Below are 26,675 nucleotides of genomic sequence, written 5' to 3' on the forward strand. Positions count from 1 at the left end.
AGGGAAAATTCTAAGATGGTGGTGAGGCCTGCAATGCTTTATGGTGTCGAATGTTGGCCATTAAAAGAGAAGCATAATACTAAGTTAAGTGTGGGAGAGATGAGGATGCTCAGGTGGATGAGTGGCTTTACCCTTAGAAATAGGATATGAAATGAACATATACGTGAAAAGGTTGGAGTATCTCCAGTAGAAGATAAGATTAGAGATACCCACCTTTAATGATTTGGTCACATAAAATGGCGGCCTTCCAATGACCCGATTAGGAAAGTAGAGGTATTAGATTTGACTTATGTTAAGAAAGGTAGAGGTAGACCTAAAAAGACTTGGTTAAAAAATCTCTATTTGATTAAATGAGAATCTGACTTTTAATATGACACAATGGAGTAAAAGGATTCATGTAGCCGACCCCACTGCACGTAGCGGGATAAAAGCTTGATGTTGTTGTTGTATTTCAAATATGTAGGAAGAGAACATGCGTAATTAAATGACATAAGCTGGTAATAATATGGGATACTATGTGTATGTTGAAATTGACATATAGAATGATACTTGTATAGAATGTTATGAATTAGTTTGTGGATACTCATATTAAAATCATTACTTAGAAAGCCTGAAGTTAGAGTGCTCAATCAAGACAACTTTCATTGATTACAAAGTTATGTGTAATGGGTCTGATTTATAAAATCAACAAATAAAATATATCCAATGATAATCTATGGATGACCCAAAAATATGATTTGAAATATTGAAAGTAAGTGCATAATAAATATTAAGCACATAGAAACTATCTTGCTTCCAATGCAACTATAATAAACTGTAAAAATAATGTTATGACTCAGATTTATAAAAAAGAAATTGATGAACAAAATACATTTACATAACATACCTATAAATTTAACATGAAATTCTAACTTGAGCTCATGAGTCCAATCAAAATAACGTGCAACATAAAGACTAAATGTCATATGTATATGTGTGTGTATAATGGAAATATACATCATAAAGAACTATCCCCTTTTTGTTTAATAACTAAATGAAATACATATGAAAATAATAATAATAATATATAATAATAATAATAATAATAATAATAATTGTGATAATGATAAGAGGAAAAATAACTATTCCAATATACATGTATATGTATGTATATATATTCAACATTTAGATCTTGCATAAATGAGACTCAAAAAAATTAATCTCTTAAGGGCATTTGATCAAATAGTTGGCATGCATATTTTTCTGAATAAACTCTAATAATAATAAAAAATCTATTTAACTTATTTTATAAAAAAAAATGATATTGTCATTTAGTTTTAAGAGTGAATAAACATGTAACTTCTAGTATAGAATAATACACAAAGTTGTAACAATACTATTTAGAGAGAAATAAACATACGGCTATGTGATCCATGAGATAAAAAAAATGAGCTTTTATTGTCTCAAGCATATATGCAAAGTTTTCTTTCCTTTATGAAAGCCTATAAATGTATTTTCACCAGAATTAGTTAGAAGGTACTTAGTTCACTATTTGATTAATTAGACTAATTAAATTTTATATATATATATATATATATATATAATTTAATAGATAATTATTATCATAATTAAGATCATAAGATTTGCTAATTTTTTAACATAAAATCGAATTTTTAATTTAGCTAATAACATATAGGATATAGATTGATTAAATTATCAATAGAATATATATATTTACTATTTATTAAACTAATTAGATTATTTATAGTTTTAATTATTCTAAATTACTTTTATTGTTCTTTAATATCAATAATTCAACATATTATAATTATTTGGCACTTAATTATTAGTATTAGTAACCGGATAATATGTAATTATTAAGAGAATAGCGATGTTAAGTAAAGTAGCCATGATTAATTGAGCCATATCTGTATTCATAGCTTATAATCCATAGAACACTAAATACATAAGGACATCAAATGGAGAAGTACTATGAGATGATCTCATATAGGCATAATTTATTTAAAAAAATAAAAAGAACTTTGTATACAAAGGTGATACACGACAGTTTTCTTACTCACATTTGGGCGAACGAATGATGAGGTACCAGGGAAAAGCAAAAGATGTGTCAACTTCAAAGAGATATTTTTATCTTGTTCTTAAAAAATTTCAACTATTACAGATGGTCTATGTGGATATGCAAACTATGATGCTGGATAATAATCTGATGCAAACACTTAATGCCAACACAACAACACACTACCATTATTTGGTCCCATTTCTGACTATATACAATGTAATGTTCTTCAAACCTGTAAGCTAGCTGGTGGCATCTGATATGCTGAAACGAGTAGACCGGAAATAATACCGGCGGTGTGAAGAGTTATGAAGAAAACCCGGTATGGTCTGACGGCATGGGAGCTCGGTTCAGCAAGGTTGTCGGAATGGTGGTTGAGCTTGGGAGATCAGTCATCGACGGTGTGAATGGGCCACTCAACCAGCTGGGCGTCTAGAGGTAAGATCAGGACAACTGCTGCAGGAGGGTGATAGCTTGGTGGTCAGAGGCAGTTTGAGACTTCAGAGTTAGAGCCTTGGAGACATTGACTTCGGCTACCTGAATGGGAGGTCGGAGGCAGCTAGAGAGAGGCAAGGGCTTTACCTCTTGCGCATCAAAGCCGACGAGACAGAGAGTAGATCTAGAGCATTTGGCTTTGGAAAAATTATTAGGTCCGGACACCTGGCGTAGCTCTACATCTGGACGCTAATAACATGTCACCACCTGCTCTTATTCTTTACCGCTTGGCCCGACGACCCGACCTAGACCGGAACCTAGTATTGCTCAGTATTGCTCAATATTGCTAGGTATTATTCAGTATTACTAGGTATTGCTTGGCAATAATAAGAAATATCACTCTGGCAAGATCAATACCTAGTAATACCGAGTAATACTTAGCAATACCGATCAATACCTAGCAAAATTGGGGTATTTCTAGGTATTGCTCAGTATTGCTCGGTATTGCTACGTATTTGTCTTGACAGATTGGTATTTCTCTTTATTTTCGAGCAATACCGAGCAATACCTAGCAATACCTAGCAATACCCCAGTCAGCACAAATCAGTCAATACATAGCAATGCCGGGTCCGAGTCGTCGGGCCTCGCGGTAAAGAGTAAGAGCACGTGGCGACAAGTTATTGGCATCCAGATGTAGAGCTACGTCAGGTGTCCGGTCGTCAGGCCATACGGTAAAGAGTAAGAGCTACGTGGCTACATGTTATTGACTTTGGGGGACTAGGGAAGGGCTAGGGCCGACTGCTGTGCATGGATGGAGAGTGGTTTTTGTCTGTGAAGCTAGAGGCGTGTCCTTGGAGCAGATATTTTTTTATTTTTTTTTTCTTTTTTGCCTATTGCCACCTCTCTTTTACTTTTAAAATTTCACCAAGAGATAATAAGGGGAATCTCCTTTTAGCTCTTTGCAACCCTACATATGGTAGATAAATTTGCATCTCAATGTTTTGTCATTCTCAAATCTTTAAAAAAAAGGTAAAGAAATTGTCACAATATATCTACCGAAGCTAGTTTGGTTGGTGGGCGAGTACGGTTGGGAAACCCTCGACCCGTGCTCGATTCCTTCGGGCGGCAGCACCCCTCTGGGGGGGACCCAATAAGCGTGGGCCACGAGTAGTAATAGGTGTGGGTTGCTCGTCTAGGTCAGCCAAGGAGACTAGTGGACATCGCCAAGCTTAAATGATTATTTGAGTAGACTTAAATGGTAAAATATGTCCAACATTGTCGATGCAACTCAAATGAAATCTAATTCGAGTTTGAATCAAAATATCTTTAGCATGGAACAAACGTGTGTTATAAATACTCAAATGCACATAAAATATCCATTAAATCGACATCGACCAGATTACATAAGTTTCAAAACAAGGTAAATAATGATATGAGATAAAAGAAACAATATCTTAAAGTCGATGATGAATTAAGGTAAAATACACGATGAGATCCTTCATCAACACAACAGTTCAATATATGTAAAGGTGGATCAACCTACGAAATGCAAGATAAGACCGTGTAAGTGACCGATTTCAAAACGAATGTCAACATCTACCAAATCTTATTGTGCTTGCAAGTTATCTTTATATTTCTCAAGATCAAGTAAAGTGCCAATCAAATTTTCACATACATTTTTTAATATGCATGACTTCAAGATTGTGTGTTAGTAGATTATACTCCCAATAAGATAACACAAAGAAAATTGTTTTTTTTTTTTCAAATTGGATGTTTAATTGGTTCTACATTACGCCCTCTTTTTAAGCTTCTAGATTTTCCTAAAGAAAACTGAACGTTCTATATTTTTTGTTAAATGTCACTATCAGTATTCTTTTTAGGTGCTTTATAGATATCCTATGTATTATCAAAGTACTATTTCTGTCAATGAAATAAGTGATTCTCTGGTAGCCAACGATGATGAGCCATATATGAGAATTTCTCCCCTCTATATAACCATAAAGACTTTGTGTTTTTGGCACTGTATCGCTATACGTCTTATCATTGGCTAAACTCACATTTCTTCAGAGGCTATAAATCTCACCCATCCGCATCATATAAATGATGCCACCTCCATCTTTCTGTCATATATGTTTGAATGCAATTGTCTTTTCTTTTTCTCTAATTTCTTTTTTTCAAATCAGTTGGGTGATGATATTGAGCCACTCATATTGATTAAACCAAATTGAGCCTATATTCCCCTTTAATTAGGAAAGCCTATAAATTCTCATATACACTAAGCCCATTTGAGATAATAATATAATATCCTTAGTTGAGAGTTTTCTTAGGTTAAGGTCTAATATGTAATTAACCACGGGGGCTTGCGCTCGTGGGAAACTGATTCCCACATCAAATAAACCCCATTCAAGCTGATGTATCGCATGGGGGAAATCTCATGACTTTGATTAGGTTATATATATTATTACCTATCAAGGTGCGTAGGTGAAATTCACTTTCCTCCATGGTTAATTGTATATATAATCTCATCTGCTCTTTTATTGGCCTGCTTGTGTAGAGTACAAAGGCCTACATTTTATCCTACGGAATAGTGCGGTCATACCCTTTGCATTATATTCCCCACAAGCAGAATCCTTCAGAAGACCCACAATACTCTATCGCACCGGGTTGGTGGAAGAGAGTTTTGTAAGGGCTTCTCCTCCTTGATGTGCGAGTAAAAAGAGAGTCAACTTTGATTTAGTGTAATACTTGAAGGACTCTTCAGAGAGTGGATGTAGGTCTAATTGGACTGAACCATTGTAAAATTTGGTGTTCTTCTATTCTTTAACTTTTCACTGCATTTTTATTTTATACACTTTAAATTATTGTGGTTGAAAAATCTTTTGTAAAAAATATATCATTATGTTAAATATCTTAAATCAGTTTTCTAAAATCTAAGATAATTTTTAAATTACCAATTCACCCCCACTCTTGATTAGCTTTGGGACAATTTTATTAGGTCTAATAACATACTCAAACTTTCATATCATACAGTACGATCTGTAAAAAATTTATGGATTTCATTTGATACGATCTCTGGGATGACAAATTTCATACATTGTCAATCATATTGCACGAACTATATAATATAGTATGATCAGTCATAATAATTATTCATGATTTGATTGTTTAATATTGGGAGGTTAATTGAGAAAGATTTTAATTATGGTGTATAGTATGAACCAAATTGTACTATACAAATAGCACATAATTAGTATCTTTTTTAACCTTTGATAGTTAGGGTTTTGAGAGAGTGCAATATATCGTATAGTATGAATTAAAATCGTACAGTACTAACCAAAGTTGTACAATATGAAGCTAAAATCATACAATATGAAATACTTAATAAACACTCTCTCAAAAATATTTTTCTCTCCATCTATGTGTGTTCAAGGTTACTCAATAATGATATCCACCCAATTACATGATATGACTCAAGAAGGGAAAAAACATAGAACAAATTAAAAAGTACATACTGTAACCCTAGTCTACCCAATCTTGAGCTAATCAAAATTTCAAGTGAATGGTGGACTGATATCCTGAAATATTAGTACACACAAAATAAAATAAAATATCACAAAAATAAGAAAAAGCAGTAACATACACAATAATATTCATTATCATCAAAATCATAGTGCTTGGATTAGGCTTGCAATAGGGGAGAGGGATGGTGACAATTTAAATATATACTAAAATGCTATTTAGTGCCTAGTGTTGCAAATCCTAAGTGACCCAGCGCCACCATGCTAAATTAATTTTCAAAATTCTAAAGTGTAGAACAATGAGGCACCGCGCTACTCTGTGCCACAAAGCTCCAATTCATAAATTTTTCTTTTTTTTCATTATTTTCGTTTTTATAGTTTTTAGATTTTTTGGTTGTTACATTCTCCACTTGGTAAGGAAGAATGGCTTATCCCATTTGGCTTAGTGCTAAAGGAAAATGTTATAATAGAATACCCAAAGAGGAGGACCTTCAGGGAGTGGGTGTAGGTTGATTCCAACTAAACCACTATTAAAACATGATTTGTAATTCCTTTACTTTTTTTGCATTTTGGTTTATATTGCACATCTTTGTACTTTTTTGATGATTGAATCTTAGGTTAAACTCTTGCATAAAGTTAAAAAAAAAAAAAATCTAAATTTAAAAGAAAAATAAATATTTTGTTTATGCTTTGAAAATTTTATTTTCTTAGCACAATACTTTGTTTGTAAGATAAAAGCATTTAAAATACTAAGTCACCTCCCCTTTGTGTGCCATAGCATTTTCGCATACCGCAAGGCTCCCCCCGTCATCATCTCAAACTTGAGAGGCTGGCGTCACAGCTCTCAACTCCAGCGCCATTGCACTCCCACAACCAAAACTCAAAATATAGAGAGGTCAACACTGCTGCACTTGCAAGCATAGAGCTACAATGCTCCCACAAAGATTTTCATGTATGTAAAATTTTCTTATGAATCATGGATAGGTTAATAATGTCACTTTAATCATGTGAAAATTGAGTTCATTACAATATCTACCTCCTCTAGTACTAAATCAAGGATCCCAATACTAGTTAGAATTTTTTTTCACTTGTTTTGTGTTGTGTAATTGATTTTTTTTTTTCTGCTTACCTTTTTGATATATCAAAAGGGAAAGCAATGACTATTAGTTGTAATATTTTTTTAGTTTTATTTGCACCCATATCATTTTAAATATTCTAATATTTTGTAATAAATTTGTTTGATCTGTTTATGTTATATGATCGCATAAAATTATATATATATAAGAAAAAAAAAACCCAAGCAAAATATTTTTTGCCAAAATACAAATTGTTTACAATCTTCACTAATACATAAATTCATTGGAAGTTACAAAGCCCTCAAATATATGTATACAACCGAAGTATGTTCACCAAATAAAGGAAGATTTTTGGCTCCCATGACACTACAGGAAAACCCGTTATTACCGGCGGACTAAATCCGCCGGAACACATAGATATTCGTCGAACAATTCCGCCGTTGCCTGCGCCGTTATTACCGGCGCACAATTTTCCGTCGGAAAATCCGACGGTAATCGCGTGTTTTCCCGTAGTGTGAATATGAACTTATGGAAAATATTTTATTGCTCAAAAATATAATTTAATTTAATCATTAATATATTTTTTATGGTCAAATACAGTTGTAATAGAAATTAGAACTAATAAGTGCTGGTGTGCACATAAACTAAATTTAAATAGAGTGTTGAATTTAGTACTAGGATGATTCGAGCAAAAATATGAATCAAGATCTTGAAGACAAGATTAAGAAATGGAAACCGAAAATATCAAGTATAGTTGCAGGTGATACAATATGCAAGGCGTAAGAGTTGAGCCATAAATTATACTTTTTTGTTATTATTAATTAATATTCTAGATAAAGAAAATTTAAAAAGTAGTTCTAAATTTTTAAAAAAATAAATAAATAATAGACATTGATTTACACCAAATTGTATTGTATGATATATACTTGATCCATAAAATCAAATAAGAAAAATTTGTATTTGATAAAAAATTTATAAATTTATTATCATGAACTCATCATATTGTATAATCAATATTGATTTCAAAGATGCACCACTATTAAGATTATTGTCTTAATTAGAGTAATTAATATAAATTAATTATATTATATGATGCATATCGCAATATACGATTATCTTACTATATTAATATAAGTAAATCATGAAAATAAAATAGGCAATAAATGTGAATCCAACTTGAACAATCACACAATACAATACCAATGGCACTGACATTAAACAAAGTTGTTTTGATTTTTTTATATTTTTATTTGTTATTTCTATAATATATAATTTCTAGTAAACCATACTTTAAGATTTTTTTTTCTTAGGTGCTTTGCATATAAACTTTACTAAAAATTCTAAAACTTGAGTGAGACTAAAAAATATGAAGAGGAGGGTTTTGAGAGAGAGGAGTTCAAGCTTTTCATTTGAAAATCTACATTAGCTCTAGCTTTTAATTATTATTGTCAAAAGTTGTTGCTTCATCAAGTTTTTGTAAGATATCATAAAGATCTCAAGCTTCTTATTGTAAGAAGTTCTCAACTAGCCATGGCTAGAGTCGTGTTCTTCTCGTTTGGAGTAGATGAAGAGGGCGTTAGTTTCTTCATTATATGATAAAGAGAGGTAGATATTAGTGTTGAACCACATAAAAATCAATTTACACATTTTTTTCTATTCATTTTAATTGCCGCATTTACTTGTTCTTTTATTTGATCTCTTGCAGTATTGATGATGTATTTGAACATGATATAAGTTTCTTTGATCTAAAATTTGTATTTATCATAATTTTTAATTTTCTTATATACATTGAAAAGTAATTTTCAATACTAAAAAAATTAAAAAAAAATTAAATTAAGATGCACCAATTCACCCCCTCTCTTTGTTGTGGCCTTACACCTAAAATTTCAATAATATAAAAAACATTTCTTGTTAGTTTATATTACAAATTATTAAAAAAATGTTATGAAAATCATACTCTTAATTTTCTACGTCAATTTTTTTATATTAAAAAAGACCGATATGATCCCTATTCTGCCGGCCCTCAGGTTAGCCAAGCCAATGATCTGCCATTAGGTTCGGCTGTCGCATGTCTTGCAACATGAATGAGAAATAAATTTTATTAAATTTAGACTTAGTAAAAACTAAGGTTTATTTGGGACAATTTTTATACTGTTTTTTAAAACAGTGAAATCTAAATTCTTCAAATTTGAATAAATCCCCATTTAATTAATTTCAAAATTCATACTCACAACTTATAACATTTTAATTCTTCATCAAATCTATCACCTTACTATTAAGAATGTCATAATTACATAATTAAACAAAAAAATTGTGAGTATTAATTTATAAGAGTAAGAAATTTAAAAATTATTGACAATTAAAATTATGAATTTAAATTTCGCCTAAGTCATAATTATATATAATATATATATATTAAATATATAATATATATATATATATATATATATATATATATATATATATATAAATATATATATATATAATATATATAAGCTTTCAATAATCTCACTCTAACTAATGCAATAGTCAAGACATGCCTTTTTCTGTCACGCTTGCGCTCCCGGGGATGGCTAGGCTTTTGCCCTAGCCGCTTCGTCCTCTCCGTCTTGCTGCATGTCGTTTCAGGAAAGTTTTTCTCTGCTTTTGTCGTGTGTTTTTTCTTTCTTGCTGTATGGCGCCTCTTAGGACCCTGGTTCTTGGTCGGTCTTCTTCGCTGCTTTTAAGGAGGCCCTTGCGGCGCCTTTCTTCTTCCGTCTATTTTTTTCACTTGAAGATTTCTTCTCATCATGGACTGCCTGCGTTGTGGATTTCGGAGGCGAAACCAAGCTTTGGCTGCTCCTTTCGAATTTGCCCTTGTTGGGAAATTTCTAGCCAGTAACCGTCCATTGAAGCCATTAGGGAGTTTTTTCTTTAAACTCAACTAATATGTGAGGTTCTGTCACGTTTTAAACCAACAGAATGTTTTGATTAAGCTTTTCAATGACCTGGATTATTGTAGGATATTTGCTCATAGGTCGATATTTGTGAGTAATTGCTTCATGAAACTGATTAAATGGTCCCCCTCTCTGGATATTGATATTGAGTCTCCGGTCATTCCCATTTGGATTCTTTCCAACCTCCGACCTCATTTGTTTCCTCTCGTATCTTACATGGATTAGGTTCTGTTTTGGAAACCTTTAAAAACGATAACTCGACTCCATTGGATCAAGGCCTTCTGTTGCGCGTGTTTTGGTTGAACTGGATGTGTCAAAGCTACCCGAAAAAGATTGGATTGGATAGATTCCTTGGTTATGTACAAAAAGTGGTGTTGAAGACTCCCTAAGTACTGTGTGCATTGCTCTGCTTAGGCCATGCGAAGAATGGTGTAAAATTTTGAATCCTAACCTTGTGTCTGTGCTTCCTGTGAGTGGTTGTTATCACGAGGTTGCCGCGAATGTGGTTACATGTTGTTTCTGAGCCATGTCGAATGTTTTGCCTGGTAGGGTTTCACCAGCCGAATTCTGTTTGGGCACGGGGGAAATTTGATGAGGTGATCTTAATTTAATGTCTCTGAGGTCAATGATTCTGTTCTCCGCTTCCTGATAATATTGGGTAGTAGCCATCCGTTAGTGTAATACTTGTGTTGTGGAATTGAAAATGTTAGTGAATAATTAGATTCTGATAAGAATTTTTCGTTGGAGAGTGTAACTGCATGCTTGGATGGGTGAGAGAGGATAATCGTTCGGATGCTCTTTTGGCATCTATTCCTAAGTGCCATTCCTTTTATTCCATTGCTGGGTTGGGTGTTTTGTGCTCGTGAAAATGGGTATTTGGTTTGCATCGGAGATTGGTGTCGGAGGTGTCTTCTAGTGTATGAATATGTTGATGCCGATTGAGATCACCTGTCAGGGGTTGTGAACCAAAATGAAGTTGAACAAGTTTTATAAGGTTGCTGATGTGTGATGTGGTCCGGCTGGTACTGAAGCGTAACTCACTCTCATGGTGCAATGCAAGTTATTTCTATCTCAACAAATTAGTAGAGTGCCTGTTTAGTAGAGATGATTACAGAGTGCTAGCTAACCTTGTGGTGAATCTCTCTGGATTGGAGATAGGAACAAAGTGATGGTGGTTGACTCGTCTGAGGATGATTCGATTTCGAACAGCTTAGAATTCCGATCTTGATCTGCGTTTGTGCGTTCGTTCTTAATATTGACACTCCGCGGAAAGTTTTGGGGAGAGGTAACGCAATGAGGTGATTTTTATACTGGTTTGTTTCTGCTATGTTGATGCTATGGTTTTTGTTGGCTTTATTGATCGTTCCTGATGATGTGTGTGGCTGAATGAGCAATGTGGGTCGGGGCTCACGTCCGGCGTTTTGCCGTGCTACGTCTTGGTGTGCGGTTCGGGATGGTTCGAGTTGTCTTTGCTGACACTTTATTGGAGGGCGTGGCGGATGACGGGACGTTGGGAGCCTGGACCAATAAGTCTGGATCGCTTAGCTATTTTTCTTATTGTTGCTTTTGTCTGTTTTATTTTTTTCTTTGTGCTGTGTATCTTTTGGTTGTCTAATATATAAACTTAATATATATAATTATTTCTAACTATTATAATACTTACCCATATATATAAAGACTAGGTTTAATTATTTTTTATATTATATATTTTTATTAATCAATAATATATATATATTATTAATTATATAAATAAAATTTATTTCAATTTAATATATAAATATATTATTAAATATTATTAATATAATATATTTATTATATATATTATATATATAATTAGTTATATATATTATATTATATATATAGTATATATTATATATATATATATATATATATAATATATATATATAATGAATACATATAATAAATAATTATATATTCATGTAAATTCAAATATATATCAAAATCATTTCTTATAATAATTTATATCCAAAATATGCACATGTAATTAATAATCTTATTTAATAATTTTGGGATGAAATGACTATATTTCCGAGTAATGATGGATGAACAGCTGAAAATAAAAGAAATCCTTTTGTGATATTTTTATCATAGGTATATTTCTCTTACATAAAATTTTTAATTTTGAACATAAAAGTTTTGAATGGAATAGCTTGAAAAAAAATTCTGTGAGAAATTGAAAATCAAAACTATATAAATATTTAGATATATAATATATATAATAAATATATTATATATATATATATAATATATATATAATATATATATATATATATCAAGTGATCATAATCATAGGCAAGCATCAAATTATTAAAACAAGCAAAATTGAAAGGTAGGCTTATTTGAAATATTTACACTTTTTATAAATGTGGTTATGAAGGTTACTGGAAAAAGGTAATTTTTTATTGCAATAGAGAAAAACAAGCTTCTAGCGCAAAAAATTTTTAAAAAATAAAAAATAATGATAAAAAATTGTGATTGCAGTTGGCAAAATATAGTAAGAAAACTGGCCCAAGCGACATCTAAAGTTTATTTTGGAACAATTTTTTATTGCTTTTTAAAACAGCTCTTTATTACAAAAATTTCTAGTTTAAAATTTTTTGTACTAAAAAAATGTTTAGAAAGCACCATGAAAGTTATCTCAAATGAAGCCTAAATTGAAATAAAAATTGAGCCTTAAAGTTTAATAAAAAACTTAAAATGATCATTTAGTGGCAATATTTTTTTTTAACGGATATTCTTACTTTTTTAGGTAATTTACATATATATCATAAAATTTTTATGTATGTAAATATTTATCATCTAAATAGTTATATTTATTTGCATACAATTTTAATATCTAAATCATATCAAAAAAATTATATGAAAATATGTATTTTATTGAAATAAATTAATATTAATAATATTTTTTGATATCGTTTAAAAATTTAAATATAATATAAATAAATATAAATTTTTTTGGTCATTCAAATGAACCAATTGCATCAGCCTCTTTAGACATCATATTAAGATTTCATTTGGGGCGATTTTCTTATTGCATTTTAAAACACTTTTTTAATAAAAAAAAATTTAACTGAAAATATTTATACTAAAACAACTACTTTAGAAAATAATTAAAAAACTATCACAAAGAAAGTCTAAATTATTTCTTGTCCATAAGCTAAACGTAACGGTCATAACAAAAAACACTAAGTTGCTGCTTCAACTTTGCAATGTTAAGAACCGTATAATGACCTTTTAAATCCTAATTAAAGGTATTATGTATGATATTTTTTTTTCTACGAACATCAGACAGAGATAACTGTCCGGTATTCTATCTGTTTACAGTAAAAGCACAGTTAAAGCGTATATGCTACAGTAATAACGCTTTAACTGCGCTTTTACTATAAACAGAGAGAAAATCGTACAGTTCTCTCTGTCCGGTGTCCGCACAAAATAATCTCTCATTATGTACAGCTTTGTTAACATGAACAAAGTAATTAGATGACTGGACAATAATCACTCCAATATTATGCTCATTTGGTTGCTTTGATGCCAAATTATTTTATTTTCCTTCAAGGATAATAGAAATTCATTTTAGAAATTATTATTGATTTTTATTTTAGTTATTTAGAGTTGGAAAATGAAATCATCAATGTCAAGTTAATACTAAATTAATGTTAGTGGTCAATTACACCCAATCAAATTATAATTTTAGAAATATCATCATTTTTTTTCAGTTTTAGGAGTTGAGTGGAAATTAAAAATTGATAAAGGCAAAATTCGATATTAAAATATTAGCTAAAACTTCTAAAATCTTTACAAACTAAACTAATGTGTGCTCATCACTTTTACAGAAAGAAAAATTAGGTCATGATACTCTACTAAAAAAATATTAGAATGAATTTCAAAATTTTTAAATTTATTTTGAAAAAATAGTATAATATGTAAATAATAAATCAACATGTATACTGCACTCATCCCAAAGTAAATTAAGATATTTTGATTTAGCTTTAATTTGGAACAACTTACTTACATTTTTCTAAAGCAATTTTTTTAGTAAAAAAAAAATTTTGAACTAAAACTTTTTATACTAAAAGCTGCTTTAAAAATTAATAAAAAAACTGTCCCAAACATAGCTTTAGTATATCCCTGAATAATTTTGTTGAGATATGATTTTTTTTAACTTAAATGTAAAAATGAAATCTTTATTTATGAGAGAATTTGAAGGTGGGTATGGAGTTAAAAATTCATCTTAAATTAATTTTCAGCAGCATTCGATTAAATGAAAGAACATTAAAAAATTATCCTATTTACAGAACATATTTTCAAGCTTTACCCAATAAAATGTGTCCAGACAGAAGAGAAAAACAAGAGAAATCATCAGAAAAATTTAGGCCTGAAGAACCATGAAACTACGAAAGCTCCCACAATGAAATACAGCAAGGTATTACAGACTGACTTGCGAGTACAGCAGCGAACACTATCTTCTGTGTCTTTTCTGCCTTCATTCCATAGTTCCATGAAGCTGCTGTCTTCCACGCCAAAAACATTTTTTGCGCTTAACCCACAGATTTCACAAATCCTGCGTTTTAACAAAAGCATACCGAATCAATTTCACACAAACATGAAACATTAAAGTTTCGTTTGAGACAGTATTTTTTTATTGATTTCTAAAACAATGTTTTAGTTCAAAAATCTTTAGATTAAAAAACTTTATATTGAAAAATTGTTGTAGAAAACAATAAAGCCTAAATTCCAATTAACAAGTACTTCATTAAAAAATATTTTTGTTCAAAATATTTTGCATCAAGATTGACTAATTTTATGAGTATCATTGAGTTTATGCTTCAATAAAATTAGATTATTAGACGATAGAACAAAAAAAAAAATTTAAAATATATGCAGCTAAATTATTAAATAATATAATTAAATTGTTAAACATTAAAAATATAATCATGATTGAAAAGAAGCATGAGATAAAATCTCAAGAAGTAATATTTTGATGCTTATAAGACTACATGAAATCTATGAAAGAAATTTTTACTGACATTGTTCGAGGAAGCTTATGCTTTTTTATTTTTACTTTTTAAAGTTCTTTTCTCAACCTACAGTTTTGTAGCTATTTTTTCAAAAATAAATTTTTAAAGTAAAAAACAATTAAAGAATAGTGAAAAAGTTGTATTTTAAAAACACAAGTTTTTTTTTACTATTTTTCTTACCGTAAAAGCATACAAAAAGCTATTCCAAATAAAGCTATTCCTTAGCAATCAGTAAAGCCTCATGAGTTGGTTGAATTAAATTTGTTATGGATATAGTACTAAGAAGATAACAACCAATGGATGATCTGAACGTCATGATTGTAGAACATGGATTCATTTAAGAAAATTACTTTCAGAAATAATGAAGTTTATATCTTAGGGGGATTAAATTATATCACATGAACGTGGGAAATAAACTGTTCTTAATGAAACAGAGGAGCATAAAAAAACAGAGCAAACAATTTCAAGTAAATTTCAAAATAACAGTTCTTTGGATTGTGATTACTAGTAAGTCAGAAAGCATTTGGCTGAACTAGTTCAATTATATAGATAAATATTCAGAAGCTTTTAGAATTGATCAAGAACAGAGAATAGTCAATAATTCATAGAAGTTTAAATCTAGATAGGAAATGTACGTATAGTGAGGTAACAAAAATTGATAATATCATTAAGAATAAACAACAATCAGAATTTGATTAACGTTTTGTATGATTGCTATTTTTAGAAACAGAAATCACTAATGACCCCAAAGAAAAAACAAATTAAATAGCTGCAGAATCCGCAGTTGATTCCTTACTTTGTTCAAAAGACGATGATTCTAACGCTATAGTAAGAGTGCTTTAGAACATCCAAAACGCACAGAATACCCTAAATTCCCAATTACAAATAACTACGGTACCAGTTCAGATCCATAACAAATGCAACAAAGATTTACAAATAGCACGACGATATAGTTCAATGTGTTGAACAGATGAACCGACGAAGTAAGGAAAGGTGCTCCGTACCTATTTCTCTTTAGCCTAAACCAAGCCTCCGCGCAGCGGCGGTGCGCGTGGCCCAATTCTCCCTTGCAGCCGCAGCCAATCTGGATCAGCTTCCAACCCGCCGCCGCTGATTCTCCTATCTCTGGTCTCAAATGACAGATCCGACAAACCTTGTCCTCACCGCTGCACTCCACGATAAGTTCTATAAAATTTTCTTTATCGTTTCCTTTTCCAGCATCCCGCTTGTCCTGCTTAAAGCTCGCCGCCGACGGTGCATTTCCCTCATTCGATGCCGCCCTGGCTCCGAAGACCTTCAAGCTCCCATCTCCGTCGGAAGAACAATCATTCTCGACGGAGTTCACCGTGATAACAACGGATTCCTCCGGCGATATTCTAAATGATCCGGTCATTCCTGCGTTGTTGTCGCCGGAGTGCATTACCGCCTCTCAGTGCATCGCATCAGAATCGTATGGTTTCAATTTAATCACAAAAAGAAGAAGGGCATACGTTTCGATCGAAAAGCAGATGGAAATCCGCGCGTTTCGTTTAGCGACCAACCGAGGCCGAGACGTTAGGCATTGTAATCAGAGAAACACAGGAAGCGAGAAAACGTTGCCACTTTGCCGGTGGTGCAATTATGGGCAAAATTTTTGAAAGGAGCAAAGTTGCTAAATGTTTTAGGAATAGGAGCATGAAAGTAATTAAATTTAAAAAGGAGCAGAAATGCGAACATGTATAGCGTGCAGCGGTGCATTTCCCTCATTTTATTTTAATAATGCTCCTTTTTTTAATTTAATCTTTAATGATGACCCCTTTTAAAATTTGCCCGCAATTATGTGGGGACGGATTTTTTGAACAAAATTTTCATTTAAATTATTCCGAGGCCGAGACGTTAGGCAATGTAATCAGAGAAACACAGGAAGCGAGAAAACGTTGCCACTTTGCCGGTGGTGCAATTATGTGGGGACGGATTTTTTGAACAAAATTTTCATTTAAATTATTAGATTTAATTTAAAATAATACACTATTAATTTTAATTTAATTTAATTTATTTCGAATAAATATATCTCTAAATTTATTTAAGATAATAATGGGGAAGCTATAGAGGTGAAAACTACCCGAACCAAACTCAAGTCATCCCTGATTTGATCTTGAGCTTGATTAATTAATTTAGTTCAACTCAAACTTGAGTTGTAATATAGGAATTCAAGAGCCAAGTCACATACTGACTCATTTATTAAGAAATTGAGAAAATAATAATGATTCAAGCCATTTTTTTAATAAAATTGTAAAAAAAAAGAGAAAATAGAAAAAAATAATCATTTAATATAGGTTTTATTCAGGATAACTTATGACTATTTTCTAAAGTAATTTTTAGTGAACAATTTCTTGAATTAAAAATTTTGTAATTAGAACTTTTTTTCCAAAAGTAGTAATAATGCCTTCCCAAGCGAACCAGTAAGAAAGTGAGATAAAGGCTTCGTTTGGGATAGCTCTCTTACTGTTTTATGAAGTAATTTTTTAGTACAAGAATTTTTAGCTAAAAAAAAATTTGTACAAAAAAATTTATATTTTTTAATAGTAAGGAAGCTTTCTCAAATGCATTCATAATTTTTAATTTTTTTTACAAATTTGAACTTAAAATATTTAAAATATTTTACATTAATATTTTTAAACAAGAGTTAGAGCTGACTCAAATTTGATTAGTTAATTCATGAAGATCACACACAAATAAAGTTGCGGTGACGATGTTGGTGCACAAGTCATTTGATTTTACGTAATGATCTACTGTGCAACCAAAAGCACACCAAATCGAGCAGATAATTAATGCGAGATCCACCATAATAGAGAAGTGAGTTGGAAGATGACGTTCGACCATTCGCCGCCCACCCGATAATCGTGGAGGCCCAAGAAAGATGCAGTCGCATAGACATAAGGGGTGTATTGGTAAATTGGCGCACATAATCATTATTAGGTCAGGTGACCTGACGTAGCTCTACATTCATACGCCAATAATATTTCACCACGTCTTCTTACTTTTTATCGCGCGGCCCGACGACCCGACACTGACCGGAACCCGTATTGTTGGGTATTGCTCGGTATTGCTAGGTATTGCTTGACAATAACGAGAAATATCGCTCTGTGAAGACCAATACCGAGCAATACCCAGCAATACCGAGAAAAACTCAGTATTGCTTGGTATTGCTAGGTATTGCTAGGTATTGGTCTTCACAGAATGGTATTTCTCGTTATTACCGAGCAAAATTGACCAATATCTAGCAATACCGAGCAATACGTAAACATAGCAATCCCGGGTCCGTTCCGGGTCAAGTTGTCGGGCCCGCGCGGTAATTAGTGAGAACACGTGACACTAATTTACTGGCGTCCGAACGTAGAGCTACGTTAGGTGACTGGACCAAATAAAAGTTCAAAGCATAGTAAGTCGCCGTCATAGCCCATTCCATTCCACGTGGCAGATAACAAAAAAAAAAAGGACTCATTGGACTTATTATATTTTGTTTTGGGACTTTCAATAATTTAAACACCGGCAAATTTTCATTTCCGCTGACCATCACTTTCCTCTATTTTAAACTTGGAATTTTTACATCATAACATTTAAAATTATTCTATTTACTTATCTAATATCTAAATTTTACTATTTATTATTCTACCATCTAAAAATTCGTACCCTCATCAAAACTATCACTCTGTTACTTCCCGTCAAATCCAAACCCCAATCCTGTCTTTCTGAAATGTTTGCTTCGTCTTCATCGCCTCTTCCTCCCTCGGCCAACTCATCGATCTGTTCGGCTAGGTATGTTCTTTCCATTTAACTATCTTGTTTTCCAGTTTATTAACCCCATTTCACTTGAAATTGATTTCGGCCTCCCCTCCCCAAAAGATTGCCTAAGTTTATTGCTCTTCTCCATTTCACTATCTACGTTAGATTTTCTTCTTCTACATTTCGATGCCTTTTACTGTTACTGTGGACTCACTTGCTATAGTCGGTTGAATCAAGTGTTCCTCAAGTTATAGAAAATTTTAGTTTCTTGAATGAGTAATAGAAGCATTTTATTCATTTCAATCGGAATCCATTTTTTGTAGAGACATTTTCTACCTGTTTTAGTCATTGAACAAGCCGTTGTCTCTATTTGTTTTAGTGAGTTAGCAAGATTTTTGTCTTCATGCTATGTGCCTTTTCAGATAGTCATCCTGACAAATATTTGATCTTAATCCGGCCTTTGTTTTGTAATTGTAGTAATTTTTTATTTATGACATGAGTTCGAGCTGTTTGATGCCATCAATGAGAACCCTAGACAGTCTAATCTATTGTCGTTGCACTCTACAATGTCAAATTTATACTTGTTACAAAGCTAATAATCACAGAAAAGTTTTTTATCAATGCCCCCGAAATAAAGCGGAAGATGATTGTAGATATTTTAGGTTGTTTGACGAACAAAATTGTGAACTAGAAGATATAAATCACTTAAGGAGTGCAAATGCATCAAAATTTCATTCCAAGCATGTCGTCTTAGTTACATCTGAGTTACTTCAAATTAAATTCTTGTTGGTTATCATGATTTTGCTTGTTGCTATTGCCGTCAGTTATCAATCAAAGACTTGTCATTGTAAAACGCTTGTGAATAATGTTAACACTTGAAGTTATGTACCAAATCTTATATTTTTTTTAAAAAAAGTTGAAGTTCTGTTGTGAATTGTAATTGTAAATGAATGGTTGATTGATAGGATTTTGTTACTAAATATAAGAATTTCTTCTAAATGGTAAATTTTTTTACTTCCAAATGATGATGAAAGGTCACCTCCAGGAGTGCAGATTAATTGTTTATCTGCATTAAAACTGAAAAGAAGGCTTTTGTATAGGCATAGTGCATGGCATGTACAAAAACTTGGTTCCCAGATTTTCCTTCTGGGCATGCTCCTGTTATTTTAGAGAGGAAAGGTAGATTGAGAGGTTTGATTGAGAAGCTCAAGCATCCATAGGTTTCTCTGTTTGTAAATTATGGGGATTTTTGTCTGCTTGATTATATCACATTTGCTGTAAGATTTTGATCCACGAGAGCATTAAAGCTAATTTCAAGAGTAAATCTTATATTTTATGGAGAAGATTTCGTTAATAATTATCATCATGCTATTGAGTAAAGGAAAAAATAGTAGCAACAAAAAATCATATATTTCACTGGATATCATATATTTCCTTTTTTTGTAAATTTTGGTGCACAAAAAATAGTAGCAACCAAAAACCAGTAGCAACAAAATCATATCTACAGCCTGTAAAGAACTGCCATTGTTCCCATCGAAACAATTCATAGAAAGAAGTACACTAAATATTTTGATTTTAAATGACAAGCTTTAATGTCGATTAAATATCTACAGCATGCAAAGAATCCATCAATGTAGACCTTGAAGCTGACAAATAACCACTTAAATGATTAGTTTTGGTTGTCACATAGGTACATTATATGTGAGTCAGGAATCCTATTAATTAACTATGAGCTTAGTGTGGGCACCCACTTGTAGTTATTATCTACTGAACTAAACATTTGGTCTCTTGCTAATTCCCTTGAACGCCCTATTTTCATGCATAGTAAAGATAAACCAAAAGTGATCCCTAATTTATTACTAATGTCCGTTGGTGTAATGTCAAGATTCCTATTCACGATGTCCTTGATTTCATAAGCAATCTAGCTTGTAGTAGCTTGTTTGTTTCCAGCTCTGTTACCCCTGGGCATAAATGTGTCGAATGTAATTTTCTAACTTCGAATGAATGGCCATCTAAACATAATGAAGCACGTACTCTCCATGTACAACCACGATATGTGCATGTATGAATAACTCTTGATTTGTCACTTTCTTTAATCTTAATAGCAATGTTTTATAAAATTACATAGGAACGAATGGCTTGTTTCAAACTTGATGAATCCTCAAAATGCAAACCAACAAATAAATAAATTTTCTCTTCAACTTGAGCCGTAAAGGAACCATCACACAAACCATCTACTATTATGTCATTATTCACTATGTTGTTTACACTTAAATCATGCATATCCCTCTTGATATGATAATATAGGTCATAGGCATGACCCCTAAGCTATTGGTAAAGTGCTTTGGTACATTCTTTCAATAATAACAAATTAATATTACCTCTCTCAAACTTTAAAGTTTTTTACTTCTACCAACATATTTTATCCTTCATTACTTCTTCACAGCAGTCTGTTACAACTCAGGAATCAATATTGAGAATGTGATTTTTTATGATAGTAAAATATTATTATTCGGATAATTTTATTATTTCTCCAAGCAATTACTGGATATTTTTTATTTGTTATTTATGTGTACTAACAATTTGAGGTAAATGATACTCTAGACTGCTGAAGACTTCAAGATAGAGTATATTAGGATTTTATGTAATAAAGTCTATAAATCTTTTATTTTTTATTTCTTGAGTATGAGAGAGTGTGATTGTAATTAGGTAATCATGCACACACACTCAGGAGGAGAGAGTCGAAACTTAAAATTTTAAATCTAATCGTATTGTACAACTTCCAATTGTACTATATGATTTGTCATATTTTTTACTCCAAAATGTATTTAATCAAATCATGGCTTGTATTTTTTGAACTGTTTATACTATACAAAGTTAGTTTATACAAACGATTGATAATGTGTAAAATCAAGTTCATACTAGTTTGTCCCAAATGAATTTATTCATTTTTATATTATACATATTGTATGATATTTGTTCGTATAGATGATTGACAATGTACAAAACTGGGTTCGTACCAGTTCATCCCAAATGAATTCATTTCTTTTTATATGGTTTATATTATACGATGTTAGTTCGTATAGATAACTAACATAGTATAAAATTGAGTTCATCTATGATCTGACCAAATGAAGCATGATTTATATTAACTGTTCATATTGTACGATGTTAGTTCGTACAGATGACGTACTAACAGTATATGAAATAAGGTTTATATCATCTCGTACTATATGAACACATTTAGTTTTGAACTGTTTGTATATAACAATGTTAGTTCATAAAGATGACTAACAATGTACGAAATAAGGTTCATACATGATCATACCAGGATTTTTAAACTATCCGTACAGAAGATCCATGATCATACTGTATGATATAAACTCATTTCACTTGTAATTTTTCAATTTAATTTTTTGATGGTTTTCTTGTGTTTTCTATAGAGAGTTCTAAAAATTGACACTCAAGACCTTTGCTGCGATTTTCTCTCGAGAGTGGCAATTGAGTGTGAGTGTTTGGGAGATATTGTGAGAGTGAAGTGTGAGAGATCAAGTGAGGGGGTGTTATGAGGGATTCACAAGGTTACCCAAAGTGAGGATCTCCTTGTCTTCTTCAAATTTATTCCCATCTCCTCTGGAGGCTTTTGAGAGAAGATCTTCAACATTGTGTCGAGGTTCTCTGCCTTCACTAGGAGGGTAAAAAATGATGCGACGGTTCTCTATCTTCACTAGGAGGGTCAAAAAGGATGCGATAGTATGCTTCCATCACTTGGAGGGTGTAAAAGGCATTGGTACTCTACCGCATCGAGTTAGTGGAAAAAAGTTTATAAGGGCTTCTCCGCGTAGCTGTTGGTACAAAAGGAGAGTCACTTTGATTTGGTGCAATACCTAAAGAAGGAGTCTCCAAGGAGGTTTTTCTATTCACTTTTATTTTTTTTATTTTTTATTTTTTTTTTTTTTGCACTCTAAAGTTTATGGTTAAAAAAGCTTTTGATATAATCATATCTAAATAACTGCATACTCAAGGATCATTGCTAAAAAATTGTATTATAAATAGTTTTAAAAAATCCAAGATTTTTTTTTTTAATTACCAATTCACCCACCTCTTGGTTAACCTTGAGACAGTTCAATAAGGTCTAATAACCTACACAAACTTTCATAGTCCAATATCCTAAACAATCATGTAATTATTTATAAGTTTATACATATGTTTGCTAAATAGTTTATCTTTAGATATGAGCACCTAATTTTTCAAAAATAACTCTCTTGAGAGTGGCAATTGAGTGTGAGTGTTTGGGAGATATTATGAGAGTGAAGTGTGAGAGATCAAGTGAGGGGGTGTTGTGAGAGAGAGATTGTTATAAAACAGTTGGGGCTTCAATGGATATTTGAGAGAAGTGTCCCAGATCATTACATTCTTCTCCAATCTTCCGAACGGCAATCCTCATCTAAAGTCCCAAAAGCTTCAATAGTCAAAAATAGGTCTTTAGAAGTGTTTGTCTAGCATCAATGCAGATCAGAATAGTAAAAAGAGTTTGCTCTAAGTTTTTCCATATCTGGCCGTATTATATTAGTAAATTTTGAAAAAAAAACTATATAAGAATTAATGGTTATTGGAGCGTATAAGGTACTGTGTTGTTTAACTAACACTGCTACGCATGTATCTATTTAGGTCTGACATATCTTTTCATACTGGAATATGTCAACCATGAACATATATGGGCACATGGAAATAAATTTACGATTATTGAATCCCTAGACTCAAACTACCCTGATGCACTTGACCTGATAAATCAATTTCACATCCTGCTATGTTTTATGATCCATTTTAAAAACTATTGCTCTGATACCACAAATTGTTTTAGGCATTTAAAACCCTGGCCGACAGAGACGCACTGAAAGGGACATGTTTTACTTGTTAAGGCTATGATAAATAATTCTAAGATATAATTTTGAAAAAATGTTATATTTCATCTTTCAATTTAAATATTTAGAAAATATTAACAAAACTACATTGTACTAAAAAATCCTAAAGAATTGAAAATTAACTCATCCAAGAGATTTGATTTTTCCTTCGATTATCAAAATTGCAATAACAATTAAGGGTATGGCTATAAATAAAAGCTTACAATAAAAAAGTATAAAACTAGTTATGAACTGTGGTAAACATACCAAAATTAGAAAGATACATATTGCTGCATATTAAATTTTTAAACAGTACTCAACTGAAGCTTCCCCTTTCCCTGACCGCTAAAACATGAAGAAATATTTATGAGGCCACCACAAGTTAATAGGCGCAACATTCAACCCATTTAAATTTCTCAATCATTTCATTTATTAAATATTAATTGAGTATTAAAAATGGAATTGACAAAGAAAATAAATGCCATTATCGAATTTTAGGCAAAAGTACACTAGTCACTTATATATTCTCCCAATGGCAGAGTTTGATAACTGCTACTCTTATGCCTCCCAATAGGATAGAGTTCAAAAGTTACTTTGATACGAACATAGTTGTAATGAACTCTATGTAATAATAACAGAGTTCTACAACTCTGAATTAGAACAAATATTACCCCAAATGAAAACTTCCTGTCACCCCTTGTCAGATCTCCACATAGTATCCATTCAACTAATGTAAACAACATGATATTTCAATGTATTATGTATTGAATTCATAAAAAATACATTTAAAATTTACCAAAAGTACCGTTTAATAGCAGTTAATAGAAAAGACCTTGTACAAAGAAAAAATACACAGATTTCAACATAATAAAAAAATTACTAGAGATCGTGAAAGAGTTTCTATTTTAGAGACTATAATTATACTACATAATTTTTTATAGTCCATTGATTTTTAATTTGAAGAAAAACTAATACATATCTAGAAACCCCAGTATTAAAATTTTAAAAAGATATTTCGAATTGTTTCAAAATCTTCAATCGTTATAACATATAAAAATTTATGATAGTGAAAGTTTTAGCGATGCAAAGTGTCCCTAATCTTTGGTAATGAAAAGTAACATTTAATCAAAATTTTGATAAAAATGTTCATAATTTTAGAAATTGGATAGAGAAAATGGTAACATACCTCGAGGATGGAACAAATTCTCAATGAGCCAAGTGATTAAGAAAAATGATATAGAAGAAGAGCCCAAAATAGACTTTCTCACGTTTCTTGTCTTTTCTATTTTTTCCTTCTTAGGTCTCTGTTAACATAAATGGGGAATGGATTTGTTAAAAAGCTTCTAAGTGAAGAAAATAGTTGATTTTATAAAATAATCAAAGGATCACATTATCATTTTGTCGAATTGTTCAACTTTAGCAATAAAATTAATTTTATATCTTCAATCTATGGATTCAAAAATTATGTAAAAATATTTCTTTAATATAGCTAGGGCCACATGCTAGTTAGTAGTGGTGGGTGAAATTGTGTTTTCAAAATGACAACTAACGATCATTGAGATTCTCACTTGTACCAACTTGTCTCGAATTTCACAAGGAATTATAGTAGTACAAACAAAAAAGTGAAAAATTAATATTATATATCAGAACACCAATAATATCTATTGTTATGGATGAAGACGCTTATGAATTGTACTTTAATGACTTCTAAATAATTTTTAATTATTGCAAATCAAAATATATCTTTTGTAAATTTAAGGGTTATTAAAAAATCTTCTCCTTATACATTTATTAATTATGAAGTACACATCCTAAACTAAATTATAATTCAAAAACTCCTCACTATTGTAAGCAACAATTATGTGATTATTATGTAACTATAATGATGATTATCGTTTATAAAATATCATAGTGTTACGTTATTGTATATTTAGAGGCATAATAAACAAATAATTCAAATCTCTCATGTTGAAACCAAGATTTCCAAATTATTTGTGTTATTTCCAGTTGTAAGATAGTTTGAATAATCTTATATTGGAAAGAAGTTATTTTTTAAATTATTAAGGATAAATTTACTTTCCCTTGTCAATTTAGTTTTATTCAAGTATTCATACATTAATGTTATATTTTAATGAAACTTTGGAGTGTTTTTTCTAAATGCGAATTCATAATGTTTTATGACATTATTTGGTTCAAATAGAAAAAAATAATTTTAATACTTAAATTCGGCAAAGATTGTATTAAATATTTTTTTAGATAATTTAAGAAAAAATAATATAACTTTCACTTAATAAAAAATTATCATTAGTAATGATTATATGGATAAAATTAGAAATGTTAATCTTTTTTAGTCAAAAGAAAACATAATGATATTTTTTTTTAAATGATTTTTTTGTTTTAAAAGATATTATTCTCATATATTTAAAACACCAATGTAATAAAGCAAGAATATATGAAGGAAAATCAACATTCCAAATTTAGTTTTAAAGGGGCTTATTACACTAACTAACACTTAAAACTACTCCTTTTACTTATGCTAAATCCAAACTTCACGATTTAATATTCTACTCACTGAAAGCCTTTCCCTCATCAAATATTAGAACTTGTTACTCCATGCATAGCTCACCCTGACCCTGATCTCTTTGCACGAGAGATGCATTCTCCTTTTTGTGATATAAACATCCCAATGCATGCAGGATCCACGCCATCGATTCCTGCTCTTCTTACCAAGTTGTGCGGAACACGTTATCCCAGACTAGGCTAAAGTGGTTATGTAAACATCCCATTCATGGCCAATTTAAGTAACTCCAAGTGCTGGCAATTGAATCTCGATGGCTTCTCAGTTGATCCTTCCGCATCCGATGAGCATGATCGAGCAACTCCCATCGGCTACTCCTAGGGTTTAGGTTGCTGCAGTTGAAGCCGCTATTCCGCTCTCTAGTTAAT

General features: G+C 31.4%; 1 protein-coding gene across 1 annotated transcript; it reads right to left on the reverse strand.

Moving 5' to 3' along the window:
• Nucleotides 1-14,346: 14,346 nt before the first annotated feature.
• LOC110095266 lies at nucleotides 14,347-16,655 on the reverse strand. The gene is made up of 2 exons (XM_020820721.2): nucleotides 16,065-16,655; nucleotides 14,347-14,603 (listed from the first exon to the last, which is right to left on the reverse strand). The coding sequence occupies exons 1-2, from the start codon at nucleotides 16,478-16,480 to the stop codon at nucleotides 14,402-14,404; spliced, it is 618 nt and encodes a 205-aa protein (XP_020676380.1). The 5' UTR covers nucleotides 16,481-16,655; the 3' UTR covers nucleotides 14,347-14,401.
• Nucleotides 16,656-26,675: the final 10,020 nt, after the last annotated feature.

The sequence above is a fragment of the Dendrobium catenatum genome, unplaced genomic scaffold (genome assembly GCF_001605985.2).
Source record: "Dendrobium catenatum unplaced genomic scaffold, ASM160598v2 fragScaff_scaffold_768, whole genome shotgun sequence".
Classification (NCBI taxonomy): Eukaryota; Viridiplantae; Streptophyta; class Magnoliopsida; order Asparagales; family Orchidaceae; genus Dendrobium; species Dendrobium catenatum.

Coding starts and splice junctions, on each gene's coding strand:
- LOC110095266 (XM_020820721.2), bottom strand. CDS start 16,480: ATGCACTCCGGCGACAACAACGCAGGAATGACCGGATCATTTAGAATA. Junction 14,604..16,064: donor TTTAGGCTAAAGAGAAATAG/GTACGGAGCACC, acceptor GTTAAAACGCAG/GATTTGTGAAATCTGTGGGT.